Source organism: Chiroxiphia lanceolata, chromosome 5 (genome assembly GCF_009829145.1).
Source record: "Chiroxiphia lanceolata isolate bChiLan1 chromosome 5, bChiLan1.pri, whole genome shotgun sequence".
Lineage (NCBI taxonomy): Eukaryota > Metazoa > Chordata > Aves > Passeriformes > Pipridae > Chiroxiphia > Chiroxiphia lanceolata.
In genome coordinates, this window is record NC_045641.1 from 10,921,364 (window position 1) to 10,939,007 (window position 17,644).

The 17,644-nt window shown below is 36.9% G+C and overlaps 1 protein-coding gene across 4 annotated transcripts in view; it reads left to right on the plus strand.

Moving 5' to 3' along the window:
- SEMA3C (semaphorin 3C) overlaps positions 1–17,644 on the plus strand; it is a 114,018-nt gene that overhangs the window by 49,569 nt on the left and 46,805 nt on the right. For all 4 annotated transcript variants that reach the window (XM_032688436.1, XM_032688439.1, XM_032688437.1 and 1 more), the window contains one exon: positions 16,391–16,551. In XM_032688436.1, the coding sequence (XP_032544327.1) occupies positions 16,391–16,551 (161 nt within the window). The remainder of the gene's footprint in view (positions 1–16,390; positions 16,552–17,644) is intronic.

Here is a 17,644-nt window from a genome sequence, read left to right on the forward strand (position 1 = left end):
CTTTTCCTCCTCCTAGAACGTTTGCAAGTCTGTTGTAACTTAGTGGCAATCCTGACTTTGGGCCTGTGGTTTGTGCTGCCATACAAAATATTTTTGACTTTCTACTGACCTGCCTTGTTTAATATTCAAATCCACTTGTTACATATCGTTTTCCTGTGTTTTTCTTGCCTGTCGATTTGCTCCAGAAGATGATGCTTAGATTGCTTGTAACCCTAATGGCCACAGAGGGTTTGGCTGTGGTTTGGGCTGTTAATGTGGTTGAGTGACTCAATAGGAATGATAACATATTTACCCTGGACCTCTTAACAGAGTGGAGCAGGCAGGAGGCAACCTGATAGAAAGTTTCCAGTAAAAATATTGCTCTGTCTCTGTTCAAAATTCAAATTGGGGACCTAAAATCTTTCAGCCAAAAGCACTGTTTAAAAACTAATTAAAAAGCCCAGGTGCTTGTATGTACGTACTTCCGAAGTATTTAAGCTACTATAAAACTTTTTTTTTTGCATTGATATTGCAATTGACTGAAATTATGTAATAGGCCACCCCAGCCCTTCTCCACAGGCATTCAGAAGCTGGTCTGTGGCCCAATCTTGAGAAGTTTATAATCTAAATAAACAAGACAAACCAAAGCTAGAAGGAGAAATAGACAGATGAAATAATGCACCTACAGTTCTGCAGCTAGCCAGTGGTAGAGCTCAAGTTAATCTAAAAGGTGCTTGTCACCAGAAATATGTGTTTTTTCAGTAAGGGGAACCTGACTGATGCTAGCTACAAGCTAATTGACTTTCAGAAACTACTCACTATAATATTAGAGAAAAGACATAGGAAAAATATGTTGATTTAATGAAGTCACAAACTGAGACAAAAGATGTAAGAGCATCGTCTCCCATGTCATGAAATGGAATCAGAAATAACGTGTCCCTTATCACAGTGGGATATTCTGACATACGCACTCACAATAATTCAGTGCTTTTTACCTTGACATACAGCAGAAGAGACAAGATTCTGTGAATATTTTAATATTTTATCTATTCCAAACTGGTAATGCATGTTTTTAACGTTCTCATATCCTAATCATCAGCAGTTATTTTATGCCTTTTATATACTTATTTTTTCTTCAGTACAGAGGCAAACTTGTTTAAATACTTGTTCATTTCTGATTAGAGTGTTTTTCCCAAGGCTATTGACATAGTTTCCTGTGTTCAATTAAATCTAGCCAAGTACTAATATTTCCTGAGTAACAGTTTCATTACAGCAGAGAAAACAGTTCAAACAAATTGCACCCTATACTCCCTTGTTACACATGCATCCACACCCTAACATTATTAATTAATGTAATTGATAGGTCTTATTTTAATTAAAATCATACAATAGTTATAAATAACCTTGCAAGATATTTGAAATGCTCTGTGTGAACAATTGAATGGATTTTTGGTGTCAGCTACATGTAGCAGAATTTTTGCAGGGTATCAATAATTTGGGGGCCAAGGTACAGAAAAAATTGTCTTTTAGCAGCAGCATTTAAAATTTTGAAAAAAAAAAAGTTAACCAATGTTTGAAAGCTTACTGTAGTTAACATTGGGCCTAGGCTATGTGTCACGTCATTGATGTGCACAAGTTCATACCAGCTGAAAAGATAGTCTTTTGACTTATAAGTGAGCTGGAGAAAGGGAAGCAGAACTGAAGGAGAACTGATCTGAACATGCAGCTTGACAAAACCTGCAGACATTATTCATGTGATCAATTTTTGGCATCTATGAAAAGTCACCTTCTGATTGCTTCTATGAATAGTGTTTTAAGGAGAAATACTGCAGATTTGCTTTGGCCTAGTGTGTGAGGGGCAGGGGGATATTAGGTGGTATTTAATATTGTCAGGAAATTAATGCAAATATATTCACATTGCAGATATTTCATTGTCTTCCCTTCCTCCCTCTCCTCATGTGTCACTTGCTTTCTAAGATGATAACTCCAGCAAATTAATTTGTCACACTACAGTCTGTGTGATTTTTGTCTTGCTTGGAGGTTTTTTATACAATTAAATTTGAGTTCAATATATTTACAAAGAATTAGATCCTTTTCATTTCAGTGGCCCAAAGTCTTGCATTGAAACAAAAACCCAAAACCATTAAATAACTGTTTTCAGATTGTTGGATTTTTATTGCCATTGTTACACTTGTCCCTTGAGGTCCAGGTGAGGCAAAGTTGTATTTTTATCATATTGAGGAAATTCAAATTCATCATATTCAAGAAATTCTTGTGCTATCATGTAAATGTTAGATACCTAGTCTGAGTTAACCATCCAGGCTTCTTTTCTAATCATTAGAGAAAAACAAAAGAAAACAAAACAGGAACCTTAAGAATAAGGTTAAAATCAGTAACAATGGAAAAAATTATGTCAGTTTGGATGAGTTAGGTTTTTGTGTTACTGTTCTTTATTGCAGAAAACACTGGAAACAATTACTTTATTTCTCCCTCCTTCAGCAGAGTGTTTCTCCCCAGAGTAGTTGTCGATTGTTAAGGTTTCCTTTTTTTCATGCCCAAGGCTAAAATATACTGTCATCCTCATCTAGTCTTGTTTTAAGCCTGAAGAAGGTGATCTATTTTCTGGTAGCGCAGGATTTGTGACCATTTCATTCAGTATGAGGAACACTGACGAATGGACTTCTTTGTGTGTTCTTTGTCTTACAAGTTGTAAATCACTAATCATTTTTCCTACGTCGTTCTATTGCTGGACTACTGTGCACTGATTTGACATGATAAAGGAACAGGCCATCAATAGGCAGTGACAAGTCCGCTCTGCCTCCTGTGACTAGGCTCAGGCATTAGACTTCTGAGCTACACTGTTGTATCTGCATGATTGTTTTTCTTGTGGCACATGTGAAGCAGAATGAAGTACAAAATGGACAGTATATTTCCCCAGACTCCAGCATGTTTCCTTTGTTATGAAATCAGCAGGTGTTGGTGAATTCTTTTGGAGGACCTATTTTGGAACATAAAGTGGCATTGCTGTACAGAGTTTAACCGTAGAAGAGATGACAGTAGTTGTGACATGACCAAAGCTAGAGTAGGGGAAGTTCACTATGGCAAGGAAGTGTAACCAGGAATTTAATATACCAGTTATGCACCTAAACTGACTTCTAGGTGGGAAATAAGAGCCTAAATTCAGAATACTAATTCAAGAAAATCCAGCCGAGCTCATATTCAGATATTTGCACTGATGAAAACTGTATTACTGGATATGCCCTGCACAGTTTTCTCTTTTCATTGGGTTGGCAAAGGAGGTGACTGCCTAAGGTGTATTGGCAGGCAGAACAAAATCATTTCTCTGCCTAAATTCTTCAGGGACTCTCATATGCATGGTCAGGCCTTACCAACCTTCACCAGATGGTCTGTGATAGTTGTAAAAAAAGACAGAATAATGCCTGAAATATTCTTGCAAGTAGCTGCATACGTGTGCTCTCCTTAGTTCTACCTTAGTGTTGCTGTATCAGAAGGAGAGTCTGACCTGTATTGCAAAGCTGAGAATGACACTTCTGAAAATGATTGTCTGTGCTCTAGCTTAGTTTATAACACCAGGACTAGAGCCCAAGCATCTGAACTTCTAGGTCATTTCTCACCCTGAGCTCATATTATAACAATTTTTGAAATTTTACCAGAAGCCAACTGGTAAATATGATAAATTTGGAGACTTAATTCCTGACCGTTCTTTGAAGAGCTGAGAATTGATTCCTAATGCTTTAATTGCTATATTTTATGCCAGTGGTTCTCTGTTGGTTTTATTGGTGTTGAGAGTTGAACATTCAGAGCAATGCAGTGGAAAATCAGGTCACTAGACACGTAGTCAGTGATGGTAAAACTGAGCAGTGTAAACTCACATAGCAAGAGTAGATTTGATAACCTTCGTAGCACAAATGAAAAGGATAGCTATCTCTAGATTGTAATATTTTCAGTGGATAATATTTAGGCTTTATAATAGATTGACATCAAAATACATAAAATTAAGATGAAGTTATTTATTCTACGCTAAATATGTATCTGATGCAAGAGGCTCTTTCTTCTAGGAACTTTCAGTACCAGTAAACTACCCAGGAACCCAGAATGGAATAGCAAGCAGAGCCAAGCAAGAGGAACAGCTATTTGGAAGTTATTGAAATCACTATTAGTTTTTATAACTGATAAAAAGTTTGTAAAAATGTAAAGATAAAAGAATACTATGAAATGCTGTGATGGTGAAGCTATTTAAGGAAACTAGTCAAAATATGTCTCATATAATACTGAAAGCCCTATCTAATAAACACCAGCTAAAAGACTTAAACCTGTTGAAAATATTTTTCATTCAAGTTGAGTTCAAAAGGTCACTGTTTGGCATTCTTCCTCATGGGTAAATCTGCTGAAGTTAACATGCCTTTAGTAAACAAATTCTGATTAAAAGCTATTCAGAACTGTCTCTATTTGCCTTGTGACAATCACATGGTAGATATTTCCTTTCTACTACAATAGAATTCATGACATTATCTATTTAATGGAGCTGAAATGGATTGTGCATTAAGCAGCATTACTTTATATGACACAGAAACACTAAAGCATATGTACCTGTAAAATTGAATGATTTAAATGTATTATGCAACAAGCCTAAATGGTTAGCAGGAACATGAATTAGAATACTACCTTGAACATAAAAATGCCGTTAATTTGTTTTTTTTCTAACAAACATACATTAACTGAACTCGATAGTAATTCTGAAAGACAGGTAAGTGTTGCTGTAAACATATAACAGATGGTTAAATTGACATAAATGGAGGGTGAGAGATTTGTTCAAGGTCAGAGAGCAAGTGCCCAGGAGTTCTGATGTATAGTTCCCTGTTCTGATCATGAAACAAATCTCCTTTGTTCTATGTATTTGTACATTGCACTTTAAATGAATAGCTGTATTATTTTGCTTGTGCTTCCAGAATATAAGTACAGGGCATATACAAAGGACACACTCTATGATTTTTGCCTTTAAATTATTTCAATTTTTGTTTAAGGATCGAGGACACAGTGTTATGTACTGAGAGCACTTGCATTATCCTCTGCTACAGTTAGTAGTTTGCTACAGAGATAAGTGGTTGACTGTGGTTGATTTCTATCCTATTGCCACTTCCTATCCTATACCTGCAGTGTGCCAATTTTAATCTGTCAGGAATCTAAATACCCTTCAGGTTTGGTTTGCTGATTGAGTTCTTCCTTCCTTGAAGCTTCTATTTCTATACTGAACCTGTAGGAGGTCCACATAGTAGTAGTTACTCATCTTGACTCTTCTACCTTTTTCCTGGGAGCAATGATTTGTCTTCTTTTTTTTCCTTTGCTAATTTTCAGCATATCCAAGTAAACTAATAGCTCACTCCTGTTAGAGCTACCATTATCAGAAAGAGATAGTGTTGTAATCATGAGAGATTTCATAACTGAAAGTTGAATATAAACAAAAAGTTTTATCTAATTTTTTTTCTATCTGCCTAAATGCAAAAGAGGGAGTTCTTATGCTTTTTTCCAATTCTTTTGATCAAATACTAAATGGTCATCCTGCCAAATAAATATGGCAAGTCTAGTTTAAACATGAAGTGAGTGACTGCAGAAGGTTTATTTACTTTAATGGCTTCCCATTCAAATGAAATCCAAACAGAAGAGCATAAAAGTTATCTCAGAGTTTTGGCTGAGCTTATTAAGTCTGAAATGTCTGGACTTCAAACAAACAAACAAACAAAAAATCTCTTTTTACATGTGAAATACATTTGAAATAACTTCCTCCAGCTATTTCATTTTCATTTCAAAGGCTTTTTTGTACATTACCAAGTGCAACCCAAAAAACAACCCGGTCAAATAAATACCGAACTGTTACCTTCACTTCACATATGTAAGTCAGTGAGTTTATGTGACATGTCTAAAGTCAAAAAGTAAAATACCAGCAGAATAGGATTTAGAGTTGAGGGGACTCTAATCCACCAGGCTAAGCTCAGCCCTCTGAACATGACTTTTATTGTGCACCCAAATACCAGCTGGTGATCACTTGAAGATTGATGGTAGCATGCAGCTCTGGAATGTGCTCCTAAATTCACTCTTTGTGTCAGTCTTCATGGTGCAAAAAAGAGTGAAATACGGGTGTGTTCTGTGTGTTAGAACAGCAAGCCTGCTGCCCATGAGCACGTCTGCCCGTGGGGCTGGAGCACTCCTGCTCCCATTGAGCCAGTAGTAGGGACAGCCACATCTCATAAATGACACCTAACAGTGACAGACCCACTTCCAGCTTCCAAATCTGCAGATAAATAAGCTTAAGTAAAATATTTTTCACTGCATACATGCTTGGAAATATTTTATTTTTGAAGCTGATATCAAAAACCCCCTAAGTCTTAATTAATTTAATATTGAAAATACTCATAACAGTCCTCGGTGTTCAGCACAAACAGAGAACACTGATGAGGAAATTAATAATTTCCAGTTGTGTCCAACCGCTGAAGTCCTCTGGGGGACGTGGCCAAACCCTATATTCAATGAAACAGGTAACAGTAACTTGAAAAAAAAAAAAAAAAAATTAATGTGCAATCTAATGAAACTACATGGCTATTCCTCTGATGGGCGTGAATGTATTTAATATACCAGAAAAATGTATTTCAAGGAAAGAAAAGAACCAACAGGAAAACATTTAAGGATAGGCTTGACCTTTGCTTTTCTCCCAAACCAAACTTTCCTTGGCTTCAGAAAGCATCCCAAACACCCACGTCCAGAAAGCAGCTTGCTTCCTGTCAGTGCAAAAGGCTGGGTGGCCTCTCGGATGCAAAATAAAATTTAATAAAAGAGCTCAAATTAGGCTACGAGGGGTAATTTAACCATACAGAGCAACAAAGAAACATAGGAAAAGGAATGAAGAATATTGTGGAGAAGTTTTCTGTTATTCTAATATTTCTACAAATAGAAATAACAATAGAAGGTTTGGATAAATCCAGTCGTGAAGCCACCGTGGAATCAAGCATGGCTGTCGCTTTTGGTAAAGTTTGTTATCTCCAATAGAATGACCTTCTGGCATCATGTTGGACTAGGGGTTCATTGAAGGTTCACTGAGGGGGGGATGCCATTTGTTGACCTCCAGCTGCTTTGTTTTCTCACATAGTGGAGTGAGAATAGCTCTTTCTTTTATCCTTCCCAGATGTAAAGCAGAGCTTGCTAACTATCTAGAGCTGGTATACAGAGATGTTTATCTGATATATAGACATGAGTATACAGACACCAGGTATATGCATACCATTGACATACTGAGGAAACAGGAAAACACACTAAAAAAGGAAGCAGTGGTTTACCTATTTATATGTGGTACCCACCATCTCTTGGTTTTGCTATGGACAACATGGCTGTTTTTATGAGCATCCCTCTGTATTCAAAATTGTCAGTGTATAAAAATACCACCCTTTAATTCAGTAGTCCATTGAAATTATTACTGAAATTCTTTTGAATGTGAAATACTGCCCTCCAAGCATTCTTCAGCTCATAACTGGGTAAATTTTACATTATTTTAATGAAGAATGAATGAAAGCTAAGCACTGGGATTTAGCTTGATCTCTTTATGCCTGATGTTTGCCTGATGGCTAATCCTAATTTGATTAAATTGATAATAATAATAATGAAACTGTAACCAAGCCTGCATATACTAAGTTGCCTTTTTTTATACTGAGTAGGGGTGAGAAGTGACTGGAGAAGATAGGAACAATATGTTTTAAAGAGATCTGTGGATAAAGTGACGTGGCTAGAGTTGCAGTACAGTTGGTAACATCAATAAAGGCAAGGATTACTGCAGCAAGGGCAATAATGCCAATTGTAGATATACAGAGATTATCTGTATCTCTGGGGAGGTTACTCTTTGAAGGAGAAAAAGGAATATAATGAAAAGGGTTCCTCTACCTCGCCACAGTGAAGTGGGCTCTTACTTTATTAAAGAAACCATAATGAAATATTTCAGTTTTTGAGCTGTGTTTTCTCTATGGGTTTTTATTAGCTCTGGTAACAAGAGTAATTGGGCAGCTTAGTGACAATATGCTCAGAGAAAAAGACTGCATGTGAGTTGATGTAAAGAGCTTTTCCACTCTGAAAAGAAGTTAAGAGACTACTATCATACTTTCATTATTTAAGGTGTTGATCACTCCACAACATTTAATAGTTCACTACAGTTCAGAGGCACAGTTGCTGCATCAATGAACTGCACATTTAGAGAGTAGCTGCTTCTATCAGTTTTGCAAAAGGCAAATTATATCTTCACTGTCTGCAGGCTCCCTCAGTAAATCTGCAAAGTAAGTGCTTACACTGAAACAGAAAGGTAAACTTGCAAAGAAAAACAATTCTATCAGTAAAACAACCTACCTTTCACTCCACCTTACACTCTCCCTGCTCCTCTCTCTCCCTCCCCAATATTCAAAAACGTCTGAGCTGACATCTCTGTCCCATCCCTTTGTGGGGAGTAAATAGTCAGGTACTTAAATCCAAACCTTAAAAGGTTTGCTTTTATCACAAAAACAATAGCCTGAATGAGATGCAAAACTAAGTCCCCTCAGACCTTGTTCTCCTCCCAGTGGCCAACCCACTAGTGACAAATGGGATAAAGATGAATGACGGGAGAACAGCTCCCAAGTCACATGTTGCTGCCCACTTCTGACTTGGAGAATAGCACAAGCTTCAGTCTTAATTCATTTTTCAGGCAGACAATTACAATAATTCACTTTCTTCCATTTCTCATATCTCTATGTAAATTTGGATCAAAGAGTTTTGGTGTCTGCATACAGTCAGGGCTTCAGCTGGCCAGTTGGTCTGATAGCTACTTGGAACATTTCTCTGTGTGTCTGAGCATCGCAGGAAGAATCACAGCCGTTCCTCCAGTGATGTGATTGGTGGTCCACTGAAGAAAAAGGGGAAGAGAAAAAACACAAGAGATTACTATGAAAAGATATACTTCTCCCAAAAGAAGTAAAATTATGTGGAATTTGTCCGACTTCTCCATGGGTGTGGCTTTTATTTCTTACTCTGTCTCAAAAATAATGTCATACTTGGCAATTGAAAGCTTCTCACTCCTGCACCTGGAAAACAAAAACATCCCTAGTGCCAATGGCAAAGCCACTGAGTGCACCCAAGCTGAGCTTCTGCAGCCTTTGACAGTGTGACAAGGACCCTCTCTCCATAGCTTTCGGACAGAAACTAAAGGGTAAACTCTGTGTAACTGTGCAGACTTGGAAGTATGTAGCTTACAGCTCTTGGAGAGCACTTTGCGTTCTGCAGAGCTGTTATACACAAGCTTTTTGTACACAAAGCTCGGAGAAGACTGGCTCCCATCTGAATGGCTAACTCAGCTGCAGTAATCTTAAACTCAGTTGACCTGTCCTTATGCTTGCCAAAGTTGTCCTTTTCAGCCTGGACAGGATAATAATGGGCAGAAAAGAACAAGGTGATATTTGAAGAATCAGATACCTTCTGGAAAGTTCTGTAGAATGGCAATATTTGTAACATCTGATATAAAACATACAAATTGCATTTATATAAAATTATAACTGCACAGTACTTATTAAAAAAATAAAAAGCCCGCTTTTCAGTGTTTTTATTGAAATACCTATACAGACTTTAGAGGAGTTATTCCAGGTTTACAGCAAGGTAGATGGAGGAATAATCTGAAAATTATGGCTAGATGAGTCTACAGCCTAGTGAGACTGGATGGCTGCAGGGTGTGGGTGGTCTTGCGTAATGCTCAATGAAGGAATCTCAATACTGGAATATTTGGCAAGACTTAGGATAGCTGTGCAACTGCAGTTTGAAAAACATTGACATGTGGGTCTTCTATTGTGGAATGTGGTGTTTCATCACAACAATATCTACTTAAGTTAAAAAAAATTATATCTGTTCTTCACAATGTAAAGCTTCAGTAAAAGTGCATGTAACTTTGTCGGGTATGTTGGGTTCATAAGTGTGCCACAGAGCCATGTTAATACATTTTGCCGCACACAAGTAAGTGACTCTCTTCTGGTGTGTTTGCCTTTGCTTAGAAAGCACATTCCTTCTGCACAAAACTGGCAGCTGCCCACACCTCAGAGGATCTGCCCCTCCTTCATTCTTCGAAGTACTAAATCAAAGATGAAAAATTCCCTCGTAGTTTTTGGTAAATTTTAATAAAACAGCACTCTGTTATGAGTGATTCCCCTTTCAGTACAACTTCTAAAACGGCCCAGCATTAAAAGTAGTTAATACTGCGTTGTGACCTTTTTTAAGTCTGTGAGTTACCAGGATTTTAGGACTTCTGTGTGTCTTGCAAATTGTAAAAAAAAGACTCATCTACTGACATATGTGAACGCTCTGCTTAAGGTCAACTGTTAACTGGGATGTCTTTTTCTATCAACACATGGTCCCCTTCACAAAGAGCTACTGAGTGTTTTACTGGTCCTAACATTTATATTGAGCTACTCAAGGTGACAGATTGGTCTTCAGACATGCTAAAGTCACCTCTGGGCCTGATTCTCCAAGGACTTCACCTTGGTGCTCTGATTTCTCTCTATAACAGACTGCACTATCTCAGTCCAGTAATGTTTAAATTCCACTTTCAACTCATTAAGCAAATACACCCACAAGTATTCAAGGTGTATATTTAAAACAGATCATATTTAGATATCATTGACATTTCCTTGTTATTTACTCTCATTCCAAATACAGCAATTAAGTTTCCTTCTAGCAGATTATACATTTTAGCTCTGGGCAAAAAGCGTTCCTGTTTCAGCCTGTACTGTCTGAACTCTCTTCCTCTCTATCCTCCAAAAGATCTTGTTAATTAGTTAGCTTGTGATTTTATGAGCACTTGTAAATCTATTTTCTCCCCTCTCACTTGCTCTTTTTTTTTAATAAAAATGCAATTAAACCCCTTTCAGTCAGATTCAGAAGCAAGCAAGTGTGCACATCTGTGATTTCCACTCCTTATAAACCTATTACCTCCTATGCAAAAAGCCAGATTTCATTGTAACAGCATTGAAGAAAAGAGCAAAGACCCTCATGCATGAAGAAGAGATAAAGAGATAAAGAAAAGGTCAGAGGTCCACCTGAGCTTTTTTGGGTCCTGTGTGGTTAAGGCACACAAGGGACTGACTAGTAGCACATCTGGCTGCTTATGTCTCTTTGGCCAAATGACTGTGTACCCATTTATAATCAGCTTCGCTTGAGAGTGGCTGAGGGGTGGGGTTTAGTTTGAACACTGCATGAGCAGTGGCAAAATGCTTTAGCAGCTCTCTTGTCTCATCCTCTTAAGTAGAAGGAATCAATATATATTTCTTCAAAGAAAAGAAATATTGACAGTGCAAAGGTGACTCATTCTGAAGTTTTGAAAAGAAATACTCAGACTTTACTTGTTCTCTTTACATACATAAAATTAAAAAATATGCCTATTGTATCCTCAGACTTGGAAAGCAATGTTATAAACAGCACACTGTTTCCACAAGCACTGTGTAAACTAAAAAAAATAATACATTTATTTCTTCATTGTCTTTTTACTGAAAAATTAGAAGTAAGGGCAAGAAAACAATAATTAAAATCAGGTTCTTATGAAATCTGATGCCTTTTAACTAGATCTTTTCCAGTCGTTTCTACTAATAAGTTACAAAACAGGGAAGTTAATCAATGCAAAGTAGAAAAGAAAATATTTAAACTGAAAAAAACCCAGACCTTTTCTTTTGGCTGAAGTATTTTTTTTAATTATTTTTGATAACTTTGCAGATACCTCAGATTCCACTCACACTTTTCATTCAACGCTAGTAATGTTATGTACACTGTCTAAGTTTATATGACCAAATTACTTTTTTGCCTGTTTAAACGTGACCTATGAGTAAAAGGGGGCCATTTCCATCTGATGCTCTAAGCAAAAACATTGTTCTACCTAAATATTTCTTTCTAGGAGAAAAAAAAAAGAAAAAGAAAGAAAAATAAAATTGAGTTTTCATTCCAGTTCCTAGAAGGTGAGATTTTACATTGCAGTTTCACATTTGGCTCAGGCTGGCATATCTGTTGGCCCAAACTCAAGGCTTAATGAGGCTTGAGAGAGTCTTACAGCTTCCATAACTGGATGCTAATGTTGTTGAGCCTACTGCTGGATGTACATAAGGTGTGTCATTTGTGCACCCCAGGCCCCATGAGAACGGAAAATAGAAGAGCATTTGTTGTACTGCTGATTTCCAAATCACTAAGGCTCCATAAAATCCATGCCAGTTTGGGCAGCAGAGGTTCCCTGGGGAGAAGTAGCCCATCTTCCTAGAAAGCTGTGTTAATGCCCTTCACTGTGGTGCTGCGTGTGAAGGGATTGCTGTGCTTTACTCCCTGACTGGTTTTGAGGCACGTGCACCAAACCTCTGCTTCTTCTCTGAACTTCCCCATAAACAGCCTTCTGAGACTGAATCCTTATGCCAGCAGGACAGAGGAGGAAAGCATATTATTTCTTTTACTTTAGCACAGAGGATCCTGGATTTTCTCAAAGTAGCCTTGCTGGAAATGCAAAGATGGCATAGTGCAGGCATGACTGCGTCCAGTCTCTCATGTGTCACAGTTTATCCACAGTTAATCAGTGGATAAACTCATTGCTTTGAACTGGGGCTGGGGATGCTTGCATACCAATGCTGTAGCTTATAAAACCCTGCAAGGTAAAGATAATTCTTGGTTATGTTGAACCTTTCAGTAATAAGTGGTTATGTGAGTCTGCAAATAGGAAATAATCATATTTTGGAAAGCTTCTGCTAAAAAATGCATAAATTTCAGTAGCGTGTGCATCAAACATCCTTATTAGTATAAGATGTCTACCAGAGAAGTCACTTATATTAGGGTTTTATCTTACATTTTAGGCATTATTATAGTCCTTAGGCTAGGATAGTCATGCTGTTTTCAACATTGTGACACCAGTGAATTTGAATTAAGGAGTGATGAAAGATTGATGTTGAGTGATTAAATAAGACATTTGGAGGACTACTTGATGAGTGGATCTAGCTCAAATATCCTTATGCAGGTTGGACAATTTGGGTATAATAGGCTGCGTGATATAACTACACCTGGATTCCCAGTCTCTAATAAGTGTAATTTGTTTTGTTCTGGCCAACATATTGAGTTTTGTGTTACAAAGGCTTTTGTGATGTCAGTAATAGATATTGCAGAAATATTTTGTTATTTCTTCTGGGAGAGCATAACTTTTTAAAAATAATACTTGCATTAGCTTTTTTTGTGGTGAATTAGTAGGATAATTAAAGTAGGTGTTAAACTGTCTAATTTTCAGTAAGCTGTCCACTGTGTACAGAGAAAACTCCCAGTCAATAGGATCTCCAAAATGTGCAGTTCAATAATGCACATGGTTCTGTAAAGAGAATTCACTGAGGCTTTTATCTTTTCATTAAAATACCCTGTCCTCTAAGATCAGATTTCTTACACTAGGGATCAAATTGGTTTTGGTTTTATCCCTGAGGAAAGGCAAAACTAAATTCAATGGCTAATGAAAAAAATGATGAGCAAAGATTATTCTTCTGTCATTAAGGATGAAAGTTACTTGCATATTGTTTTATTGTCAAACAAAATTCTTAATATTCAGAGAGGTGTCTACATCATCATTCTCCATATAGGGTTTACTGCTTTCAGCGTTTGGTTTAATTCCCAAAGTATGGAATAGAATTTGCTCTGAATGTCAGTAAATGTTTACTTGATTTTTTAGCAAAAACTTGGAGATGAATGGAACGTGGAAGACTATACAGCATCTTTCCACCCACCACTTTTTCCAAGTAATAACACACAGATAGTAAATCTTTACAAAATCAAATTTTCTTGGGTGATTGTGTGGCAAATTTTGTTACATGAAAAGAAAATTTGATTAGTTATAAATTCCCTCACCACTTGCTTGAGTAGCCCGAAGAGTCTAATAAACTCTAAGCTTCAGCACTAAAAGAAATAAAACTAATAAATCTGTATGAAAATATTTTTTTCATGGCTTTCCTTCCTCTTATGAATGGCATTGAGTTTCCATAGTCTAGTAATGTGTAATAAGGTGTTCTGCTTATCAGCAGCTTGACGGAGACAGATTACCCTTCTGGAACATTAAAAAGAATAATACCATTGCAAAGAGGTTACAATTTGAAGAAAATAATGGATTTTAATAAGAGAAAGTCATGGAAATCAAGTATCTGTCACTGTTTTTGTCTCTTGCTTAAAAACAATTGTCATGATTATGATTATCTTTTATGTCAATCACAGTGTTTTCACTGTCCACCCCTGTCAGTCACTGAAGCGATAAGGAGGGACATTATTTTGTGCAGTCATTGTGCTCACATCTACCCTATGCTGGGCAGGAAACTCTCCCAGTTTATCTGTGCTTTCCTAGAATATCAAATGTGCAGTTATGAGAAGCTTCAGTTTCACCTTACAGCTGCCAAATGTTGTGGTAAGGTTAATAATGCCACCAGGAAAAGGGATGAACATTGACTTCTCAGGCTGGTTGTAAAAGGTCAGTCTGAGAATTTCAGAGCAGGCAAAGGTACGGTGTGTTAATGGCACTATGCTGGTGAGTCTCCCGAGTGCCTTTGAAAATGCTAGCTAAAAGCTTACAAGGAGGATTTTTTGAAATTAAATAAAACAATTGATTTTTCAAGCACTGGAGAAAGACTTCTGAAAGTACTGTGGACAATTTTCATGTATATTTAACAAGTAGTGTTTCAGTTTAAGCTTTTAGGCACAGATTGTAAATCTTGATTGTATGTTTATCTTTTGTTGAGGGACATATGAAATAGAAATATTATTTGTATTTTTTAATATTACCATAAATAAATGCATGTAGGCAATTCAGCTCCTGAAAGCTGTTGCACATCTTTCAGTAACTGAGGATATTTTTCATCTTTCCATGAAACTATTTAGCAATCATGATAAAAATTAAACGGAGCTATGTATCATATTTATCAATGCAAATTATATTCTGACAAATATTCTTTCAATCTTTAGATATCTGATAGAATCCCAGGACTTCAGGCTTTGCCTTTTAAAAATTGCTCTCCAAAAAATTTTCAAAGAAAAAAATTATGCTTTCAGCTAAATATGATTTTACAGAAGCTGCATACTTAGGAACACATTTTTTAGCACACTTTTTTGTTTTTTTAAACAGAGCACATATCCAGAAATATTTGTTTTGAGAGTTTTGTTTTCCAAAATGACAATAGTTTTAGATGACTAGTTTGGTATAAGACATCTACTGTTTTCTCTAGGTAACGAATGAGCAAAAATGTTGCTTTTAAAAATCCTAAGCTTTAGGAACAGTGACAAACCATATTGTCCCAGACAAAGTTGGCAACTAAGAACTGTGGACTCAGTTCTTAGATTTATGACTAAACATTATACCAGAGCTTTGTTTTCATATGTGCTGTGTATTTGCCACCCTTTTAGTGTCAGGGGGAACACAATTCAATGCTAATGTTCATGAAGTAAGAAAGCATAATTATATGTTAAATATTTTAATAAAGGCAAATCGATTATTAAGGTTTTATTTTTCCATTCTCAGCTCTTGAGAAATATCCCTTCTGTATTACTGAAAAGTAAAACAATCTGAGTGGGGCCAAAATATATTGGCCAAGCAAAGACAGGAAGGCTGAGCTTTCTTGAGGGCAGCAAGTAATACTTATATTGCAGATGCTTATGCTATTCCTGTAACAGGCCTGATCCTGCACTACTAAGATCAAAGGATGTTTTCACTTCACTTTATTGAAGAAAGTTTTATGTTGAAAAGTAGAGCTAGTTCTATAGTTCTGGTAGTTTGGTCCAAAGCCCATAAACAAACAGCTGAATAAATGGACACATTTAGGCTTGACTGAATAGTTTTGGTTTATTTTTAAGTAAGCCATGCATGATGATGAACCAAATAAACTTTGACCTTGAAAATGATAAAAACCTATTCTTAATGAACCCCCTGTAAGGAAAAGAAAGTAAACTGTTCTTGCGTAGTTTTCATTGATTTTGTGGATTTTCTGCAGTCATAAACTTCAAAATGTATTGAACACGTTGACTAATTTAATGTTATCTTCCTTAAAAGCCAAAGCTGTAAATAATTATATCCATTAAAATAAGAATTAATTAGATGAATGAATAATAGCATTGCCTGATTTTTATGAGCTGTGTCTATCTACTTAATGTACAAAAGAATTGTATTCAAATTGGGAAAAGAAAATTTGTTTTAACTCAACCATTATATTACTAGGTAGTGTCTAATGAGGGTTTTTCCTCTCTTACTGCCCCCATTTATGTCCAAAGATGTGTTTATTTAGAAAGAAATGCAGGTGAGAAGCAAAAAAGGCGACTGAATCTCTTGGTTAAGTAACTGTCTTTACTATTTCAGAGCTGCAAGAAACTAAAACCTCTGAATATCACAGAATATCCCACAGTCCCCTGGATTACCGGATATTGTTAATGGATGAAGATCAGGATCGGATCTACGTGGGCAGTAAAGATCATATTCTGTCTTTGAATATTAACAATATAAGCCAGGATCCTCTCAGTGTAAGTTCGAGTTTTGTTTTGAGAATCTGAGGTTGCTTTATTACATGCCTTTGTTTTTAAGACAAAAAAATATGTATTTCATTATTTTGCATGAAAGTCCAGGCCCACACCTTATTGAACTGTTAGTCTTTGTTTCACGTGTAACACAGATGAAGCTGTTCCTTGAACACTGTTTAAAACTGACCTGCTTACTACTTTTGAAGCAACATTCAGCTTGGCCTGGCCTCATAAGGAAAATTTGTATGGTTTGATGCTTTCCACTCCTTTCCAGGATAAGATAAGATAGTTCAGAGATGCACTGTTAAAAGGAGCCTGTAAGTAAGAATAAGATACATGCTGTCGTTCTCAGGCCATAGGGAAACAGACAAGGACAGAGTTGCCTTTAATCTTCAACTACATTTATTTTTGTTTTGTACTCTGGAGCCTAATCGCTGAACTATTTTCCAGTCTCTTGTTATGTCTGTTGTCAGCCCTTGCCCTTCAGTTGGGTAGCTGAGACATCTCATTTGGGTTTTTTTCTGCTTTTGAAATAGGTGACCTGCAGAAGTACTTGTGTGCCCAAAAGCTTGACTGTTAAGCTGTTACCTCTCTACAGACTTAGTCTTGCCTATCTTTAGACTACCAGAGCTACTACACTGCCTTAAAAAGTACCATAAAGGCCTTGTTCCACCAAATCCATCCAATCCTTTAATCTCAGGGCTTTATTACTGTACCTCAGAAGGACTGAGGAGCAGTGATACCCAGCTTGCAGCAGGGAAGATAAATGCTTTCCTTGAGAGACAAGGCTTTTAATGTGTCAGGGGAGAGAGAGGGTCCCTGCCAGAGAGTGATGGAGCACAGTTAAATTAGGCTTTGCTCTGAATCACCCTCTGGACGTGCCTGTCTACCTGAATTGATTGTGCAGGGAGCCCGGGGAGGCTCACTCTAACTTACACATTTAAATTAAATGCCTCTTGTTCAATGGTGTGAATGCATCCTTCCCTCCTTCTGATGGTACCAAAATCTCCTTCTGAAACAGGGCTGCCTTCTCTGATCTGAAATAGCTTCTGTGACCTTTTTTGCTAAGTTCCATCTCCCCAGTGATCCAGCCACC